Raw genomic sequence first — 17,297 nt, 5'->3', positions numbered from 1 at the left:
AAGGAAAGAAAGCCAGCAACTTGTGACAGGAATCAGCGCCGGAATTTTCCATACAGTTCAGGGAACGCTCTCATACCCAACCTATCGGCTTGTCCTGTCGTTTCTCCTTCTGTGCTCGAATCGATGTCTTGTTTCTGCTGGCTGCACAAGTATTATTCGCAGCGAGGTGTGGTCAGAGTTCAACAGCGGTTTCGGCCGCGGTGCATAGGGACGAACGCTTTCACAGCCAGTAACCCCGAGCCGCGCGACCGCGCTTCAACCAATCACTCAGCTGCCAGTCGGAAGACCGGGGCAAACGTATGTGAAATACAGGAAGACGTGCCGCGCAGTTAAACCCAAGTGCCTCCAAAAATAGCACAGAGTCAAACTTCTGTCCTGACATTTCCGAGGGTTGTCCGACTCATTTCTGGCTCTGAAATCCACCAAACGTCACACCTGTAATTTCCTCTGTCTTTTGATTCCCCCCCCCCCCAGGTCCACCCGGACCCCCTGGAGTGATGATAGTGGAGGAGATCACAGACAGCACAGCGACTCTGTCTTGGACACGAGGCCTGGATAACCACAGCCCTATCAGCACCTATAATTTACAAGCCCGGAGCCCATTTTCATTAGGGTGGCAAACTGTCAAAACAGGTAATCAATAAGCTGCAAATTGCAGCCTCTGCAGCTAGAAGGTTAATAAGGGGCCATAGACAAAGACTTAAATCCTGATCAATGTCATGCACAAAGATGGCAAATCAACACAACTAGAGCAAAGTTGCTGTTTGGAGACTCAGAAATGAAGCGTGTTCTGATTCTACTTCTGAACATAATCTCATAAATCTCCTAAATGATCCTTCACAGACTTTAATGCCACATGCCTGTTTGAGAAGTCCGAATGAAAGCGTGTCATTTCTCCGTTAAACAGGTCCGTTACTCAGGAGAGCTTTTCAAATGTCACTGATGTGAATTTTAGTATTTTTGCAGATCAGAATTTAGTTGGAAAATTAACCTTTTAGGTATAACGTTCACGCCATACGCTGTACTCTAAAGAGATGTGACTTTTTTTTCTTCTGCAACTTTACTCAATAACCATCAGTTATTATCACTTAACATGAACGGATGAGCGCTTGCCCACCGTTGTGCATAATCCATTTTAATTTGATAATAATAGCAGAGTCCAGTGGGTGATAATGATACATCCCCACAGATATATTAATCATACTTTTTATATACTCCCCTCACATCATGTCTGGTCCACAGGATTTATTTTGATGAAGCACAATTAAGGACCCCTTGATGTATTGTCCGTGCTGGAACATTAGCATGAAAGGACTGGACTTTTCATGCCTTTTCCGTCCAGACAGAGCGAGCAGCTCAGGTTTGAGGAGCAGCTTCCTTCACACGCCGGTCTCCTCGTCAGCTGCTTTGGGTGATGAGAAATACGCTCCGCCGTTTCAGAGATCTCTGCTCCATTTGTAACCGGAGTGCGATTTTGGTTAATATGTGTTTGTTATTGCAGGATCCGTGTTTGTTTATAGAGCCTCTGAAGTCATTCTGTTTTAAATGCATTCATAAAACGTACATTTTTCCGCCCGAGAATGGGATTTATTATGTGGCCCCGTTCTGCAGGAACTCCATAAATTGATTAGCTTTTTAATGGGTTACACTTCCATATGTGCGCTGATGTTGCAATTAAGGTGTTGTTCATGCATCAAAATGTCGTAAACGCAAAGTTTTCGGGGAGATTCTGCACTGCCACCTGCTTTAAAAATTTGCCAAGTCACGGTGAGTCTGCAGAGGAGATGAAAAACTGAGAAGTCCAGAAGTTTTGTATCTTTTATTTTTATTTTTATTTATTTTGGCTCCGCTCTCCAGCTCAGTTGATCTGAAGTGAGACAGTGGCTTTAAGGTTAAAGGATCATGTCTCCGCTTTTACACACTCAACTTAACTCATCTTTATTTATGAAGCACTTTTCAAAGACGACTCCAACTCAAAGTGCTTCACCGAGCAAAAACCAGAGGAAAAGGAAAAACGTGCGTGGAAGTAAAACAAACTGTGTAACATAAAATAACATCTAGGTATTTAAACGCGTTGAAGATCTGCGAGCGGCAGGGTTGTATAGTTGCCAATAAAAGCTAAAAGCTATTGAAAACAAAAGGGTTAAAAGCTGTAAACGCAGATGTAAATGATACAAAACTACACTTTCTTCCATCTCAAATTCCACACTTTTAATGGCCCTGGTGTTATTTATAACAAGGCTTGATAATTAGTCTTCAATTAAGGCGTTGCTGTTAACGAACGCCCGTCTGCTACTATGCAGACATGGTTGTTCTATCAGCTCTGTTCCACTTAAGTATAAAAAAGCAGCCTGGTGTTTAGTATTGAAACACCTGCTCAGATGAAAGCAGGGAAAGTTGAATGTTTGGCTAGAAAATCCTCTTTGTTCTCCTGGTTGCTTTGGCTGAAGGCTTATTTCCGCCTTCCTGACTCACTCATCTCAGGTTTAATATTCACAACGGCCATAAAATCTATTTGTGTTACGCTTTGCTGCAGTAATAGTTGATATTGGTGTCTGGCTCAGTCGGCCGAGGAGAGTCGTGGGGGACGAGCAACCCCCAGAGCAAATGGGGAGAGAGAGCTCGGATTGTGACGGGAAAGCTGTCAGTCCGAGTTTTTAAACTTCAACGTCCGATTGTTTCGCAGCAGTTTTGTGCAACATGATCAGATTTCGCTAAGATGCAGCCGAAAGGGGAACTTTCTGGTTCGACTGGCGTGTCAGTGAGGCTGTACCCTGCGCTCTGATGATTGACACATTTCAGCTGACTTTATTCGCCTGATCTACTTTCCCTTAGATCCGAGTGAAAATGCAAAAGACTCAAGGCTGCAATAACCTTTTAGCTCCTTAGAAAAGCAACCGAACTCTTTCATTTCTGGTTGGTGTTGGTCAAAATGCCCCCGTAGAGCTGAGAGCTGTCAAACACCCTCGCAGCTGAGGGCTCGCTCTGTCAGCGTATTTGTAGCGTGTGATGTAAACTGCATGTGATGTAAACCGTGAATGAACACGCGAGCTACGCTGCTGTTCCAGACCCAGACCCGGTGACGGGGGACATGGAGTCTGCCATGGCCGTGGATCTCAACCCCTGGGTGGAGTATGAGTTTCGGGTTGTGGCCAGCAATGGGATCGGGACCGGAGACCCCAGCGCGCCCTCCAGACGGGTCCGGACGAAAGAAGCAGGTAGGTCCTCCCAGCACTGTGTTGTTAACACCAAATCCTGCTCAGCCAGTGATTAGGGATGGGCGGTATGGACTAAAAAATGTATCACAATCATTTCTGGCATTTATCCCGATAACCATAAAAATGACGATAAAAAAAATACCAATTCAACTCCACCTTTTTAAATATAAATCTATTAGATCCGCCATGTTTGTTACACAAAAAACTCATCAACCGGAATTTATCCTTCTTTCTTTCTTTCTTTCTTTCTTTCTTTCTTTCTTTCTTTCTTTCTTTCTTTCTTTCTTTCTTTCTTTCTTTCTTTCTTTCTTTCTTTCTTTCTTTCTTTCTTTCTTTCTTTCTTTCTTTCTTTCTTTCTTTCTTTCTTTCTTTCTTTCTTTCTTTCTTTCTTTCTTTCTTTCTTTCTTTCTTTCTTTCTTTCTTTCTTCATCCTCATTTCTTTCTTCTCATTTCTTTCTTTCTTTCTTTCTTTCTTTCTTTCTTTCTTTCTTTCTTTCTTTCTCTCTTTCATCCTCATTTCTTTCTTTCTTTCTTTCTTTCTTTCTTCTTTCATCCTCATTTCTTTCTTTCTTTCCTACTTTCTTTCTTTCTTTCTTTCTTTCATCCTCATTTCTTTCTTTCTTTCTTTCTTTCTTTCAGGCCCATTTCTTTCTTTCTTTCTTTCTTTCTTTAATTCTTTCTTTCTTTCTTTCTTTCTTTCATCCTCATTTCTTTCTTTCTTTCTTTCTTTCTTTCAGGCCCATTTCTTTCTTTCTTTCTTTCTTTCTTTAATTCTTTCTTTCTTTCTTTCTTTCTTTCTTTCTTTCTTTCTTTCTTTCTTTCTTTCTTTCTTTCTTTCTTTCTTTCTTTCTTTCATCCTCATTTCTTTCTTTCTTTCTTTCTTTCTTTCTTTCTTTCATCCTCATTTCTTTCTTTCTTTCCTACTTTCTTTCTTTCTTTCTTTCTTTCATCCTCATTTCTTTCTTTCTTTCTTTCTTTCTTTCAGGCCATTTCTTTCTTTCTTTCTTTCTTTCTTTAAATTCTTTCTTTCTTTCTTTTTTTCTTTCAGGCTCATATCTTTCCTTCCTTCCTTCCTTCCTTCCTTCCTTCCTTCCTTCCTTCCTTCCTTCCTTCTTTCCTTTCTTCCTTCCTTCCTTCTTCCTTCCTTCCTTCCTTCCTTTCTTCCTTCCTTCCTTCTTTCCTTTCTTCCTTCCTTCCTTCCTTCATTTACGTTGTGCATCGATTTAACGCAGAACCATAAATCAGCTTTACACAAAAACGTCATCAACGGGAATTTATCGTTTTTACCGCGAGATGACAAATTCTTACCGTGGGGAATTTTTTTGACGGTTTATCGTGAACGGTAAAATATCGCCCATTCCTACCAGTGATGCACCGTAGGTAGGGAGGTGAACCGGAACCTTCAAAGCTCACGGCTTCGTGCTGTTTTATGCTTTTAAAGGTTTGTGTACCATTCAATGTTTTTCAGTGCCTTGTTACGTTTCTTTTCACCAGCGGCTGATTCGCTTTTAGTTCTACTGTAGGTGTACAATAATTTAATTAAATCGAAACGGTGTATGTTTGTTTGTGACTCATCGTCTTCTCATCCGTTTCCAGAAGTATTTTATGCTGCAGAAGTATTTGATCCGCTGATGCAGTGTTAACCTTTCCATTTCTACAGTTCCTTCAGTCTCACCGTCCAACGTCGGCGGAGGCAACGGCCGCAGGCACGAACTGGTCATCTCGTGGGAGGTAGGTCCTCTGCCAAACCCCCCCTGTAGCGCAAGTGTGACGACGCGTGAACAAACAACACATGTCACTGTGGTTCTGCTGTTCCAGGCTTAAAGACTGGACTCTTTGCTGAAGAGAAGCTGGATGTACTCACCTGCACATATTTCGGGTTTCTCGTTCTTAAAACTGTTCAGTTAAAATGTAATTTCGGTAAAGATTTAAAAGCTGCACAAAGTGAGGTCAAAAGGCTACAAATGAAAATAAATGAGGTAGTTATTTCAGCATAGTTTTAAATGTATCGTCAGCCTTTTGATTATACAGTAATCCCTCGTTTTTAGCGGGGGTTACGTTCATAAAAGAACCCGTGATAGGTGAAATCCGTGGAGTAGTAACCTTTATTTTTTTTACAATTATTATACAAGGCTTCAAATTGCAGAGATCAGCACCGCGACCCGAGTCATTGGATTTGAACGGGAGAATCGGTGCAGGACGTTTTGTCAACATTATGGGTTTTGGAGAAAATGTGCAAACTTAAATTTGGCAAGCTTTTTCACGTACATGTACAGTACATATTAAACCGTAATGTTATTGACACACAGGAAGTGAAGAAGCGGGGAGACTGTTTAGCCAATCAGAATGCAGAACACAACGCACAATGCAAATCTGTGAAGCAGTGAAACCGTGAAAGGTGAACCGCGTTATAGCGAGGGATTATATGCACGCGTACTGTATATGTATATATGACTGAGGTCTCTGACGTTGTTCCTGGGATCTGCTGCAGCCCAGCTTGGAGGACGCAGCTCCAAGTGCTCCAACTACTATCGGCACCACTGCTCTTCCCCTTTCCAGATCTCCATTTCCTCCTTAAAACCCCAGTACTCTTCAAATTTCTCGTGTTCCTTCTTCTCGGTATTGCTGGGATTGCCATGTCAGTCACCACTGCTCTCTCCTGGACTTCATCGAGCACCACTATCTCCGGTTTATTACCCATCCCCAGTTTATCAGTCCGGATCTGGAGGTCCCACAGAATCTTTGCATTTTCATTCTCCACCACCCATGGACGTATCCCCCTCCTTGACTTTGGGACTCTTCCAACCCATATCCAGTGCAGATGCTCCTGTACACTATAACCACCACCCCGCTGTGCCGTTCCATGTCTGCTTTGCCTGCCAGCATCTTGCATCTCATTATTATGTGCTGCTTTGTCTCTGTGGCGTCTTTGCAGAGTCTGCAGCTGGGGTCTTCTCCGGTGTGGTAGACCCTGCCCTCAAGCGCTCCTGTCCCCAAGGCCTGTTCTTGTGCCGTCATGATTAATGTCTCCATCCTGTCCTTCAGTCTTAGCCTTTTCCAGCCACCGGTAGGATTTGTGCCTGTCAGCCACTTCTTTAATCAGTGGATGGTACACGCAGTGCATCGGCTTCTCTTTCCATGGTGCTTCCTCCTCCACATCTTCCTCCTTACTGGATTTCTGGTGTCTGAGACATTAACTTAGCAGCATATCCTTGGGGGCCATCTTCTAGATGAACCCTGGATCTTTTTTGTTTCATCCTCGACGGTGGCCTTGACCCCCACTGATCTGTAGCCTCTTTCCACTTCGTGTAAAGTTTCATGGTGCTGGACTTGGGAGGGAATCCTCTGTGCATCAATAAGAGCTCCATTGTCTTGATATCAGTGACTGTCTTTTCTTTTTAAAGCTATTACTTACAGATTTCGGCCTCCTGGTATCAGACGTTTTCAAATCATATGTTTTTATGAGTTGCAGAAGACAAACCTTTTTAATGTCATCATCTATGCAAATATTTTTGAAATCAACTCCAAATGAATAACACTGAATGTCTTCAAAGAGGAAAATAAAACCTCCAAATTCCCAAACTGTGACTGAGCAAATTAGTGTCAGGTTTATAACTTATGATAATGAATTCGTTTGGATCCGACGTCCTTGTCAAGTGCACCCCAGGAGCTGGTCAAAGGATCCCAAAGTTCACTAAGCACAGCAACAACAGCCTGGCTGGATACGCTGCCACACTCTCAAAAACAAGGTGCTTACTACGTCTCTAAAAGGTTGCTCCGAGTGTGATAAGAAGTTCTTTAGAGACACAATATTCAGATTAAAAATAGGAGCATACACCCAGTGATTTTGACACTTGTATGAACCTAAGATATTCCATGTATTTTTCATTCTTTTGTCCTGAAATTCAAAAATGGACGTATACCTACACACTTTCAAAATATGGAGGCACCGCAGCAATTTAGCGCTAGAGTGGAAGAAAATTAGCATCCTTATTTCAAACAGGAGGTTTCAACAGGTAATTGTAATGAGGATTATTTACAAAACCAAAATCCAAAGAGGGCAAAGATGAAAAGAGGAGCTCCACTTTGTCAATAAATGTATAAGAAAATCCTTGAAATGGTTAAATGTGATGTTCCTCAAGGAGAGAAAAAAAGGGATTTACAGATGTCTCTTTCACCACCGATTCGAGGGATTTGGCGTAAAGTTAGTGTGTAAAAGGAAAGATTGCAGTCCTGAGCCCGAGATTGATGATCTTCAGTCCCTCAAGATGCACTGCATCAAGAACTGTCACTTTACTATTGATGAATGGACCACATGGGCCAAAGATTACTCTGAGAAAGCCTCCCCAAGCACCACAATACAAAGATACACTCACTTAAAACTTTACTGCACAAAAAAAGGAGCCTTATGTTAACCTTGTCCACGGGTGGCGTTAACACCTCCGAGATGAAACGCTTATCGTGGCCCGACAAATCAGTGTTCCACATCTTATTTGGAAGAAATGGCTTCTGTGTGCTCCAGAGCAGAAAAAGACCATCCGGCAGCGGGCTAAAAGCCACGGCCTGTGATGACACCGGGTTGTATCTGGGCCTTTTGGTAAAGATAATTCGCGTTTCTGTGACGGCAGCATCAATGTAGGAAAGTACATTGGGTTTTAGAGCAGCATATGCTTCAAGACAACATCTCTTCCAGGGACATCCAAGTTTTTACAACAATGCAAAACCATATTCTGCACACGTCTTAGGAAGAATTGGCCACTGGTACAACGGTAAGGCAAGGCAGGTTTATTTCTATAGCTCAATTCAATACAAGGTAATTCAAAGTGCTTGACATCAACATTGAAAGCAGCAAGACACAATTTAACAGTAAATAACAAATAAAATGATAAGAAAAGAGGTAAAATAATAAAAAGCACAAGTTGTTAAAAAGTAAGGGCAGTAGAGTACAGCAGGTAAGTATTTAATTTAAGTACGCTTCAGTAAAAAAGTAATGTTTTTAGCCCTGATTTAAAGGAGCTGACAGTTGGAGCAGACCTCAGGTCTACAGGAAGTAGTACAGTAGCCGGCATACAGTCCTGACTTGACCTCAGTAAAGGATGCATGCAGATTTATGAAGCAAACAAAGACAAAAACAACAATAGTAAGCATCTACTATATTGCACACAGCAGGAAGTCTGAAACACCACTTCATCACACCACATCCTCAGTATCAGATCACCTTTTAACTAATTTGACAAGAAAATGATAGCATTACAAAGTGGTAGGTGTACTGCAGGCCCGAAATGCCCCCAAAACACTGATGCACAGTCTATTTGCATTTAGTGCAGAGACTGTCTGCAAAGAAATAAAAGTCAGAATGACAGTAAATGTGTGACTTTCTGCAGCAGTATCTCTGCAGTGGGAGTGTTTTTAGACAGACAAACGAGTCTGCACCACATACCCGACAGCTCGGCGGCAGGAAAAAATAACCCATGTGATGATGCTGAAACTCCCAGGAAGTCATGACCTTTTTGATAGAAAAAGGCAAGTGAGGTGCGCATTATATCCAAGATGATATCAGAAAGGTTGAGGCTGTCTTGCGGGGCTCAGGTGAGTGCTTATCATTAGTGTAAAGTGACCTTTTTCCATTTCAGAAAGGATACATGGTCAACCCATCTGCGGTGTTCTGAACGATATCATCTGACTGGCTTTCATTGAATTGTAATTCCAAGTGAAACACTCTCAGGAGGTTGGAGAAGGGACTTCAGGTATTTCATAAAAAAAGGAACAAATCTTGAGGAAGAATCTACAATCCGCTGCTATGAAATGGTTTTTCACAAGATTGGAAGTTAAAGTAGCTATTCTCCAAATGGGGAAGAGATAAGATGTGATATCAGACTAAAAATAATTAATTTAAGTCATTACAGAGAGAATTGATGGATTTTTAAAAAAAAGCAAAAAGAAAAAGGCAGCTTGATTTAGTTTTTCGTGAACAGTACAAACCATATTTACTCAAGTTAATTAAATTACGTCTGACTTATTTATGGTTCGCCAGTGAATGCACCTATTCCCGCCACCTGTGCAGGTTGTTAAAGTTGTCTTTTTATTTTTCTCCTCATTGTGAGATTTATAGAGTATTTTCCAGAGTACTGCAAGCTGTGGAAATATTGCCAGCAGGGAATATAACTTGTTTCATTATTATTAACAACTCCGCGACAGTAGCTCCAGATCGCGGCGTGTTGCCTTTTAAAGAGGAGTCCGCTTCATGTCCAGAGTCGTTTGACCATCTAGAACTTTAAAGTTAAAGGTTGAGGCGCAACTTGGCCACATTTGCAAAACCTGCTGATGAAGCTTGAAGAAGGCCAGCTGGGCTGTAGAGCCGCATCAGCGTTGTGAGTGATTAAGAGGCAGCAAATTTAAAATTCGGTCCCACCAGAGAGGCGCTGCGATGATTAACCTTGACTCCGAGAGTCACTCCCACTAAATCCAGGGATCTTTCATAAATATGTGTTTATAACCTCTAGCTACGTTGGATGTATAAAGTGTAATAAATCTCAAACCCAGTTACTTGGACATTAGGGGGAGACGTATCCAAGAGGAGAGCTTGGCTTCCAGCCAGGCTGAGGCTCGTGCATGTATAGAATTGCTATGTGCAAAGTTGATCATTTGCAATTGAGATTGGTTGGAGGATTTATTAACAGGGGAGCAGTGAACAGATGTGGAGGCAACTGACAGGTTTTCTTGTAGTTATTAGGCACCGCAGCCCAACTGCCACTGGGAAGATAACCTTCACATCATGGGAAGTGCACCTCGGTGGCACATTATGGGAGATAATGTCCATTCCAGATGGGATGGTGTTTTCTAGTGGAACCATTTTCTATTTATAATCACAAAAATGTGATTACCTTGGACGGCACAACACATCGACAACCTCTCCATAAGTAATATCGAGTCCAGTGTTGAAAGAACAATGGAGGGAAACTGCCTGCACCAGTGTTAAGCCAAGTAAAACTAGTGTCTGGTTAAACAAGGAACCTACTGAAGGCGTCCACTCAAGGCGGGACTGATTCATTTATTTGAAAACCATTTCTTGTGTAGAACTGCAGAAAAAGGTAAATGGGTTCTCCGTTTCCAAGGGCCACAGTATAAAGCCCAGTATTCTTTATCATTTCTACTTATTTATTTTTACTGAAATAGTGTTGTATTGTGATCAGCTTGCTTCTTAAGTGCGCTGTGGTAAAACATTCCCTCCAACAATGGTGTCGTCTCTCTGCCGGTTTTCAGATGCAGGAATGAGTCTGTCAGTTTAAAGAGAATCGGAGCAAAATGCTTACATACTCCTCTTAGATGCATTAGCCTCCTTTTGGTATGTGGCGTTCTAAATTGGTTTTGCTCTGCCCTATTTATTCTTTTTCTGCTAAATGCTTTTTGAAATAAATCAAGAGTCTGTCAGTGATCAATGAAGATAGATATTAAAGGAGACGGTGGAGGAACGTTCGCCCCTTTTTGGCAGTCAAGGCATGTGAGCGCGTGGCAGTTCTGCCTTTCCAATCATCAGCGGAGAGTTGTCAGAGCCTAGACGGGCATGGTGGGCAAGGTTATTAAGCAGGATGAATGACTAAACAGTCTCTGCAGCCTTATTCAGTCATCTCATTAGAGTCTTCTGTTGAACTGCTTTTTCTGGAGGAGCGATGGGGGGGACCTGCAGGGCTGCCCCCGTAGTCGCCCTCCCTGCACCCATCGGTGAGGTCTGAGGTCTAATAATCATTTCAATGAGAAAACAGATCTTTGACATTCTGTCCACACTAATCTGGCACTATCCGACTCCCCAAACCCGCGAGTATTTTTTTTTTCAAGCCGGCTTCATAATTTGTTTGGGCTAACGCATTCCTTGACATTTCTCAAAGAGCATCACCTGCTCTGATGACAACTTTGATGGAAGCTCATTTATTTCCACAGATCACCCGTGTAATTAGGCAGTCATGGGGATTGGTCTTCGCTGAATGAAATTTGAACTACATTTCTAGTCCTCTAGCGATTCCTCAGTAGACTGGACGGCTAATATGGGCGAGGCCTTTAGGGGACAATGTTACTCTGTTGCTTATGCAAATTAACACATTATAGCATCAGCAAGCAGACTTCTTGCCAAAACCAGGTGTACAGGTGTCTTTCATTTATTAAATCTAGCCAAAGATTTAATCCCTGCAGCTCATTTTTTAAATGAGATTCCCGCTTACTTAATTAATTGGCATTTGATTTGATTAAGCACACAGCAGCTGTGGAAGACGGCTCCCAGTTTCACCACTCCAGGAAAACCAGAGATAATCACTCAGAAGCCGGTGCATGGAACCTGTGTCGCAAAAACCCCTCTTGTCAGAAATGGAAAGATAAATAGCGACATAATGGGCATAACTGAGCCAAATATGATTTGTTTCCATTACTCAAGGCTGGCTGCATCTTTATTTACACAGGCAAGCAGTTACAGTAAATGGTCGGGGAACAGGGAAAGGTGGTTATTTGGGGTCATCACGGGAAAAAAATCTTGTTTTTTTTCTTCTTTGCTGAGAATCTTGCTTTTACTCAAAGGGCTGCCCAGATAAGAAAAAGTGGGCATTTTATTCTCGGACTTTCAGGCCTGGCAGAGGCTCTTTGGTGATTTCTTTCTTTTTTTTTTATTCCTTTTCTATATTTTCCACATTTTCAGCCTGTGTCTGAGGAGTTCCAGAACGGCGAGGGCTTCGGATATATTGTTGCATTTCGCGCCAACGGGACCAGAGGTTGGAAGGAGAAGATGGTGACGTCAGCGGATGCAACCACGTACAAGTACAGGGACGAGACCTTCCCTCCCCTCACCCCATTCGAGGTAAAGGTCGGTGTGTACAACAATAAGGGAGATGGGCCGTTCAGCAAAGTTGTCATCATTCACTCTGCTGAAGGAGGTGAGTCAGTATTAAGGGTTAGATGGTTGGCTTTTAAGAATTTTGTCATAAGAACAATTTTTCTTTTTTCCTTTTTCGTCCCACAGAGCCAAGGGAAGCACCGTCTGATGTGAAAGCTTATAGCATTTCTTCCTCAGAAATCAGGGTGACCTGGAAACCCCCTAGTCCCGGCCCTGGAAAGCCGAAAAGATATGAGGTTGGTTTTGTGTACATTCCTGTATTTACATAAACTTTATGACAGTTTTTTTTTGCGCGGGTACAAAAAGCATGTTTACCTTTTTTGCATTATATGAGGTTTGAGAATGATAATATTTCAGTCTTTATTGTCTTTTAACAGGTCAGCTGCTGGAGGGACACGGAGAAGGAAGAGTCTGGGAAAAAACAGCTTACTGTGAAAAATGAAACATCTACGGTGTTGACAGGACTGGAGGGGGACAGTCAGTATCTCATCTCTGTGAAAGGCTTCAACAGCATCGGCCAGGGTCCTGCCAGTGCTCCTTTCACAGTCAAGACCAGGAAATACCGTGAGTCGCGTAACACCACCTGCAGAATACATGCTAGTCATTACATTTGGACTAAAACCAGAGCTAGTTGGATGGAGCTCTGTTGAAGAGTGTTTGAATTAAGCGCTCGGGTTATTGTGCTCCCTACGTAGCTCCTGCTCAGCCTCCAAACAACCTCATGTGGATCCAAGAGGGCAACAATATTTCATTGAACTGGGACCCAGTGAAGGCAAAAGACAATGAATCTGACGTCATCGGATACATGGTAATGATCCTTTGTTTAATCTGCATAAAAAATGTTTTGCCATCCTTGACATGTATTACCGTATTTTCTGCACTATAAGGCTCACTTAAAATCCTTAAATCTTTTCAAAAATCAGCAGTGCGCCCTATAATCCGGGGTGCCTTATTTATGAATTTTGTTGTGCTTACTGACCTCAAAACAATGTTATATGGTACTCTACACTCAAAAATAGTGCAGTTTTAGTGAGACTTTGGTAGCGACTAGCCGCTCCGCTTGATTGATGGTCGGACCGTTCAGACACATTAAAGCAACATCAGACAACGTAAGATCACTAATTATGTAGTGCTGGCAATCAAACAATCATCCAACATTTAGTCCATGTTACCTTACTATAATTAGACGTTAAGCCAACGTTAGGTTTTTAGACTAAACCCAATTTCCAAATCTACATCATAATCCAATTATAATCAAATGTTGGAATACAATGTTGTTCCAACCTCACACTAACTTCAGATGTCTGCTATCACTGGCAACGGTCAACCAATCAGAGAACAGGACGTAGTGTGACGTTTACCGCCTCCACTTTTTATTTGTGGATTTGTGGAAAATGTGAAAGTATTTTTCTGTTTTAGTTACAACTGAACGATATTCTGAGTTTTTGTGAATGAGTTGAATAAAGTTCGACTAACCAGACTGTTTTTTTATTTTGCTGTATATATGTTTTATCATGCGCCTTATGTATGAAAATAGCAGAGGTGTCAAGTAACAAAGTACAAATACTTTGTTACCTTACTTAAGTAGAAATTTTGGTTATCTATACTTCACTGGAGTAATTATTTTTCAGACGACTTTTTACTTTTACTCCTTACATTTTCACGCAATTATCTGTACTTTTTACTCCTTACATTTTAAAAACAGCCTTGTTACTCTATTTCATTTCGGCCTTTAAAAAAAAAACTATTCAGTTAAATTGCTCCATCCGGATAGAGTGAATGTGGTTGTGGTTGTTTCAGATGTTCTTGTCCAGTTTTGTTCTTGCATCCGTTCCCTCAGATTCCTGCAACTAAACTTGGATGTACATTCCAATAAAGGTTAGGATAAATGATAACATGCCTCTGAAGTTTGACTTTTTGCACCATTACAATACTTATAGGCAACTAATCATCATATCTCCTGCTCTCTAAAACACATGTTAATGCTCAATAGTACACATATATGCTTCTTTAATATATTTGCATTATACTAAGATGCATTCATTTTTAATGGCTTTTGTCCTTAATGGCTTTTTTCCCCCTTACATTACTTTTACTTTTATACTTTAAGTAGTTTTGAAACCAGTACTTTTATACTTGAGTAAAAAACTTGAGTTGATACTTCAACTTCTACAGGAGTATTTATAAACTCTAGTATCTATACTTCTTCCTGAGTAATGAATGTGAATACTGAAGACACCTCTGGAAAATAGACCCGTTCATTGATAATGCAGTGCAACTAAAGGTCAGCAAAAAACGGGATTAAAAGTAGATTACGTACTTTTAATCTAGGAATGTGGTTTCTCACTCATTCTGTGTTGCAGCTCTTTCTTACCAGAGCAAATGTTGATATTGTGAAGCACGTAGGCTATAGGATGCAGACCTGAAGTGGCTGCCTGCATATGTCCTGCAGGTTTTACTGAAGCAGGAGGGCCGCGGCCACAACCAGGTGACAAGAACCATCAACCCGTCCACCATGCTCACGCTGCCAGAGGGAGGCACTTACATCATCGAGGTCCGGGCACTGAGTGAAGGCGGAGAGGGAGCAGTCAGCTCCCAAGTTCGAGTTGTCACATCCTCCGGTGAGCTCAAAGCTGGTTAGCTGCCTTCACACTCAGTCAGAGCCTCCGCCGCGTGACCTCTAAAATCAAATCTCTATGCACAAGCTGTTCCCTCCCTCGGAGTCGCCACATCTGTTGCGGGAGCCAAGTTTTTTCTTTTGGTTAATACGGCTTTAATTACCTCGCCCACACAAACCTTCCTACTCCTGCACAGCCAATTAACTTCTAAGAAACGGGATGAACAGACAGTTTGTAGCCCTGTGTTTGACAAGGAAGCCTTGCGGGGCAATTGGTTGCCGTTTTCCCCTCCGAGTTGTTATTTTCTTTCAATGTTCTCTTTCTGTCCTTTAGGATAATTACAATTTCTCCAACACCTTCAGGCTCCGCGAGATCAGCGGAGGTGCATAGCATTAAAAATAAACCCATCTTTGCTGAATATTAGGGGTGTAACGATACACTAATCTCACGATACGATACGATACACGATATTGAGGTCACGATAACGATACGATATTATAGCAGTATTTTTTTAACAACCTTGAATGAGGAACATATGACTGGAAAAAATTGTCATTTATTTGAAAGACACAAAATACAAAACAATGCTGTGCGTTTGCCCTATTGTTCCAGTTTGTAATGCTTTATAACTGTTTAAGTTTTAAAGAGAAAGCCAGGCCAACCATTTTCCACAAACTGAACTAAAAGTAAATGTCAGGTTTGCATTATGCATCTTCAGTTTCATACAAGTACAAATATTTTGCCACAAACTGAATAGTTTCTCTCATGTATGATTTGACTTTTTTCTTTTCCAGAAATTTAACAACTAAAATTAAATAAATAAATAAAAGTAAATAAATACATACAATTTTACATCATAAAAAAGATTGATTCATAATCATCTTATAAGTGTAAGAGGAGATTTATTTTTGTTAAGAAGGTTATTTTGGTAATTCAGGGTTCATTATTTTATAAATATATTCTTTATATTCTGTAAATCAGGGACTATAATTACACTAGTCAGTTTATCTGTAGTTGTTTTAGATTAGGCGGAGTGATACAGCACTAGGTGCTGTGTTGATGTTCTAAAATCCTACGCTGTTGAGCGGGCATTAAAGTACACTGGAACTCAGCAGAAGTTGCCCCCGTGTTTATCCTACTCACGACCCGAAAAAGGTTTAATTTAATAAGGTAAGGCTTAACTCTACACCAGCCTTACATAAGTAAAAGTTCAGAGCTCAAAATGGGACTGCAAAACGGGACTAGTTTCTCCTGAGCGGAGTAAGATTTTGGTCTGCGCGGTCGCGGTCAGATGCGCGTTTCTAGTCAACACAATAGATTAATATTAATAATCCAATATCGCGATACACTTTGTCACCTCCACGACACGTATCGTGACGTTTTTGTATCGCGAAATTTCATGGCACGATATATTGTTACACCCCTACTGAATATCTGTCCGTCTCTCGTCTCCTAGGTGTGCGGGCGAAGAGCAGCCAGTGCTCGGTGCACTGCCTGCCCTGGACCCTGACGTGGTCGGCGCTGCTCCTGGTTCTTCTGGTGCCTTGAGCTTCCTGGTGAGGCCACTGGACCATCCTCGCTTTTTTACGAAGGGGAGGGGGGGCCCCAGTCTTCTGCTCCCTCACTCCCTCTGACTGCCTGCTTGCTTCGGCCACACATCTCAAAGGGCCTGAGGCGTGCCAACGGGGGGTTGAGTCTGCCGGCCAACGCGCAGCTCCTCACACTTCTTATTTTTTCAGTTTCCTGTTTTATTCGTTTGAGGCCTTGGATGTTTGATTTGCACAGATCTTTTTGGACATCACAGTAGTGTTGTACTGTAGTGTGCTTTGTGTGGAAAGATTTATTTAATCACTTTTAACGTTCTGTGTTCCTCCCATTGACTGGCATCGAACCACTTACGGACGGCTTGTGCAGCTCTGGGGATCCGCAGAGCATGAACAATTCCTCGAAAGCTGCTGTGGTAGTAATACAGGGATCCGCCAGCCTGTTTCTTTTCATTACTTATCTGCATCAATTTACCCCTCGGCTGCCTAACAAGCATCGCAGCAGAAGCTCAGTAGAGATAAGTGCATTGTTTTTTCTTATTCATACATTGACGAGAAGAAAAAGAAAACTTAAAGTTTTATATGGACCCAAGAATCTTGCTATTTCCAGACTTACTTTTTGTACATTGTGTTACCTTTAGACAAAACAACAGTGGTGTGTGTCAGCTATGTCCAACTCTGTTTTTTGGTAGCAGTTCAGCAGTGCTCGGTGAAACTGTTTGACCGTTGGATGTATGGAAATAGGAAACAGGCACCTACCTGTAGTGCCCAAACACATCAAGAGACAAAGACAACTCTGTATGGACTCCTGGTGTCAGTACAAATAAATGTGATGTATATTTTTTAAATGCTTGCTGTTTGTTATTTCTAAAGTTAAAAAAAAAGAATATTTATGATATTTCACGATAATCTTATTAAGTCATATTGAATCATTTTGCTTTTCAGCTGTCGGTGAATATAAAGTCACGTGTTTGTCAGAGGTTTTTGAACTATGAAGAGCCTCTCTACTGAGTTTTGAATTCCAGACACGTACAAAAGG

The 17,297-nt window shown here is 41.6% G+C and overlaps 1 protein-coding gene across 2 annotated transcripts in view; it reads left to right on the top strand.

The window, feature by feature from the left end:
• cntn5 (contactin 5) overlaps window positions 1-17,087 on the top strand; it is a 143,915-nt gene extending 126,828 nt beyond the window's left edge. For both annotated transcript variants that reach the window (XM_061719791.1, XM_061719789.1), the window contains exons 16-24: window positions 475-633; window positions 3,069-3,218; window positions 4,879-4,949; window positions 11,902-12,136; window positions 12,223-12,332; window positions 12,474-12,660; window positions 12,792-12,904; window positions 14,549-14,717; window positions 16,171-17,087. In XM_061719791.1, the coding sequence (XP_061575775.1) occupies window positions 475-633; window positions 3,069-3,218; window positions 4,879-4,949; window positions 11,902-12,136; window positions 12,223-12,332; window positions 12,474-12,660; window positions 12,792-12,904; window positions 14,549-14,717; window positions 16,171-16,262 (1,286 nt within the window). In that variant the 3' untranslated portion in view covers window positions 16,263-17,087. The remainder of the gene's footprint in view (window positions 1-474; window positions 634-3,068; window positions 3,219-4,878; window positions 4,950-11,901; window positions 12,137-12,222; window positions 12,333-12,473; window positions 12,661-12,791; window positions 12,905-14,548; window positions 14,718-16,170) is intronic.
• Window positions 17,088-17,297: the final 210 nt, after the last annotated feature.

This window comes from Cololabis saira, chromosome 4 (assembly GCF_033807715.1).
Source record: "Cololabis saira isolate AMF1-May2022 chromosome 4, fColSai1.1, whole genome shotgun sequence".
NCBI lineage: Eukaryota > Metazoa > Chordata > Actinopteri > Beloniformes > Belonidae > Cololabis > Cololabis saira.
This window is presented reverse-complemented; position numbering and strand designations above follow the sequence as displayed.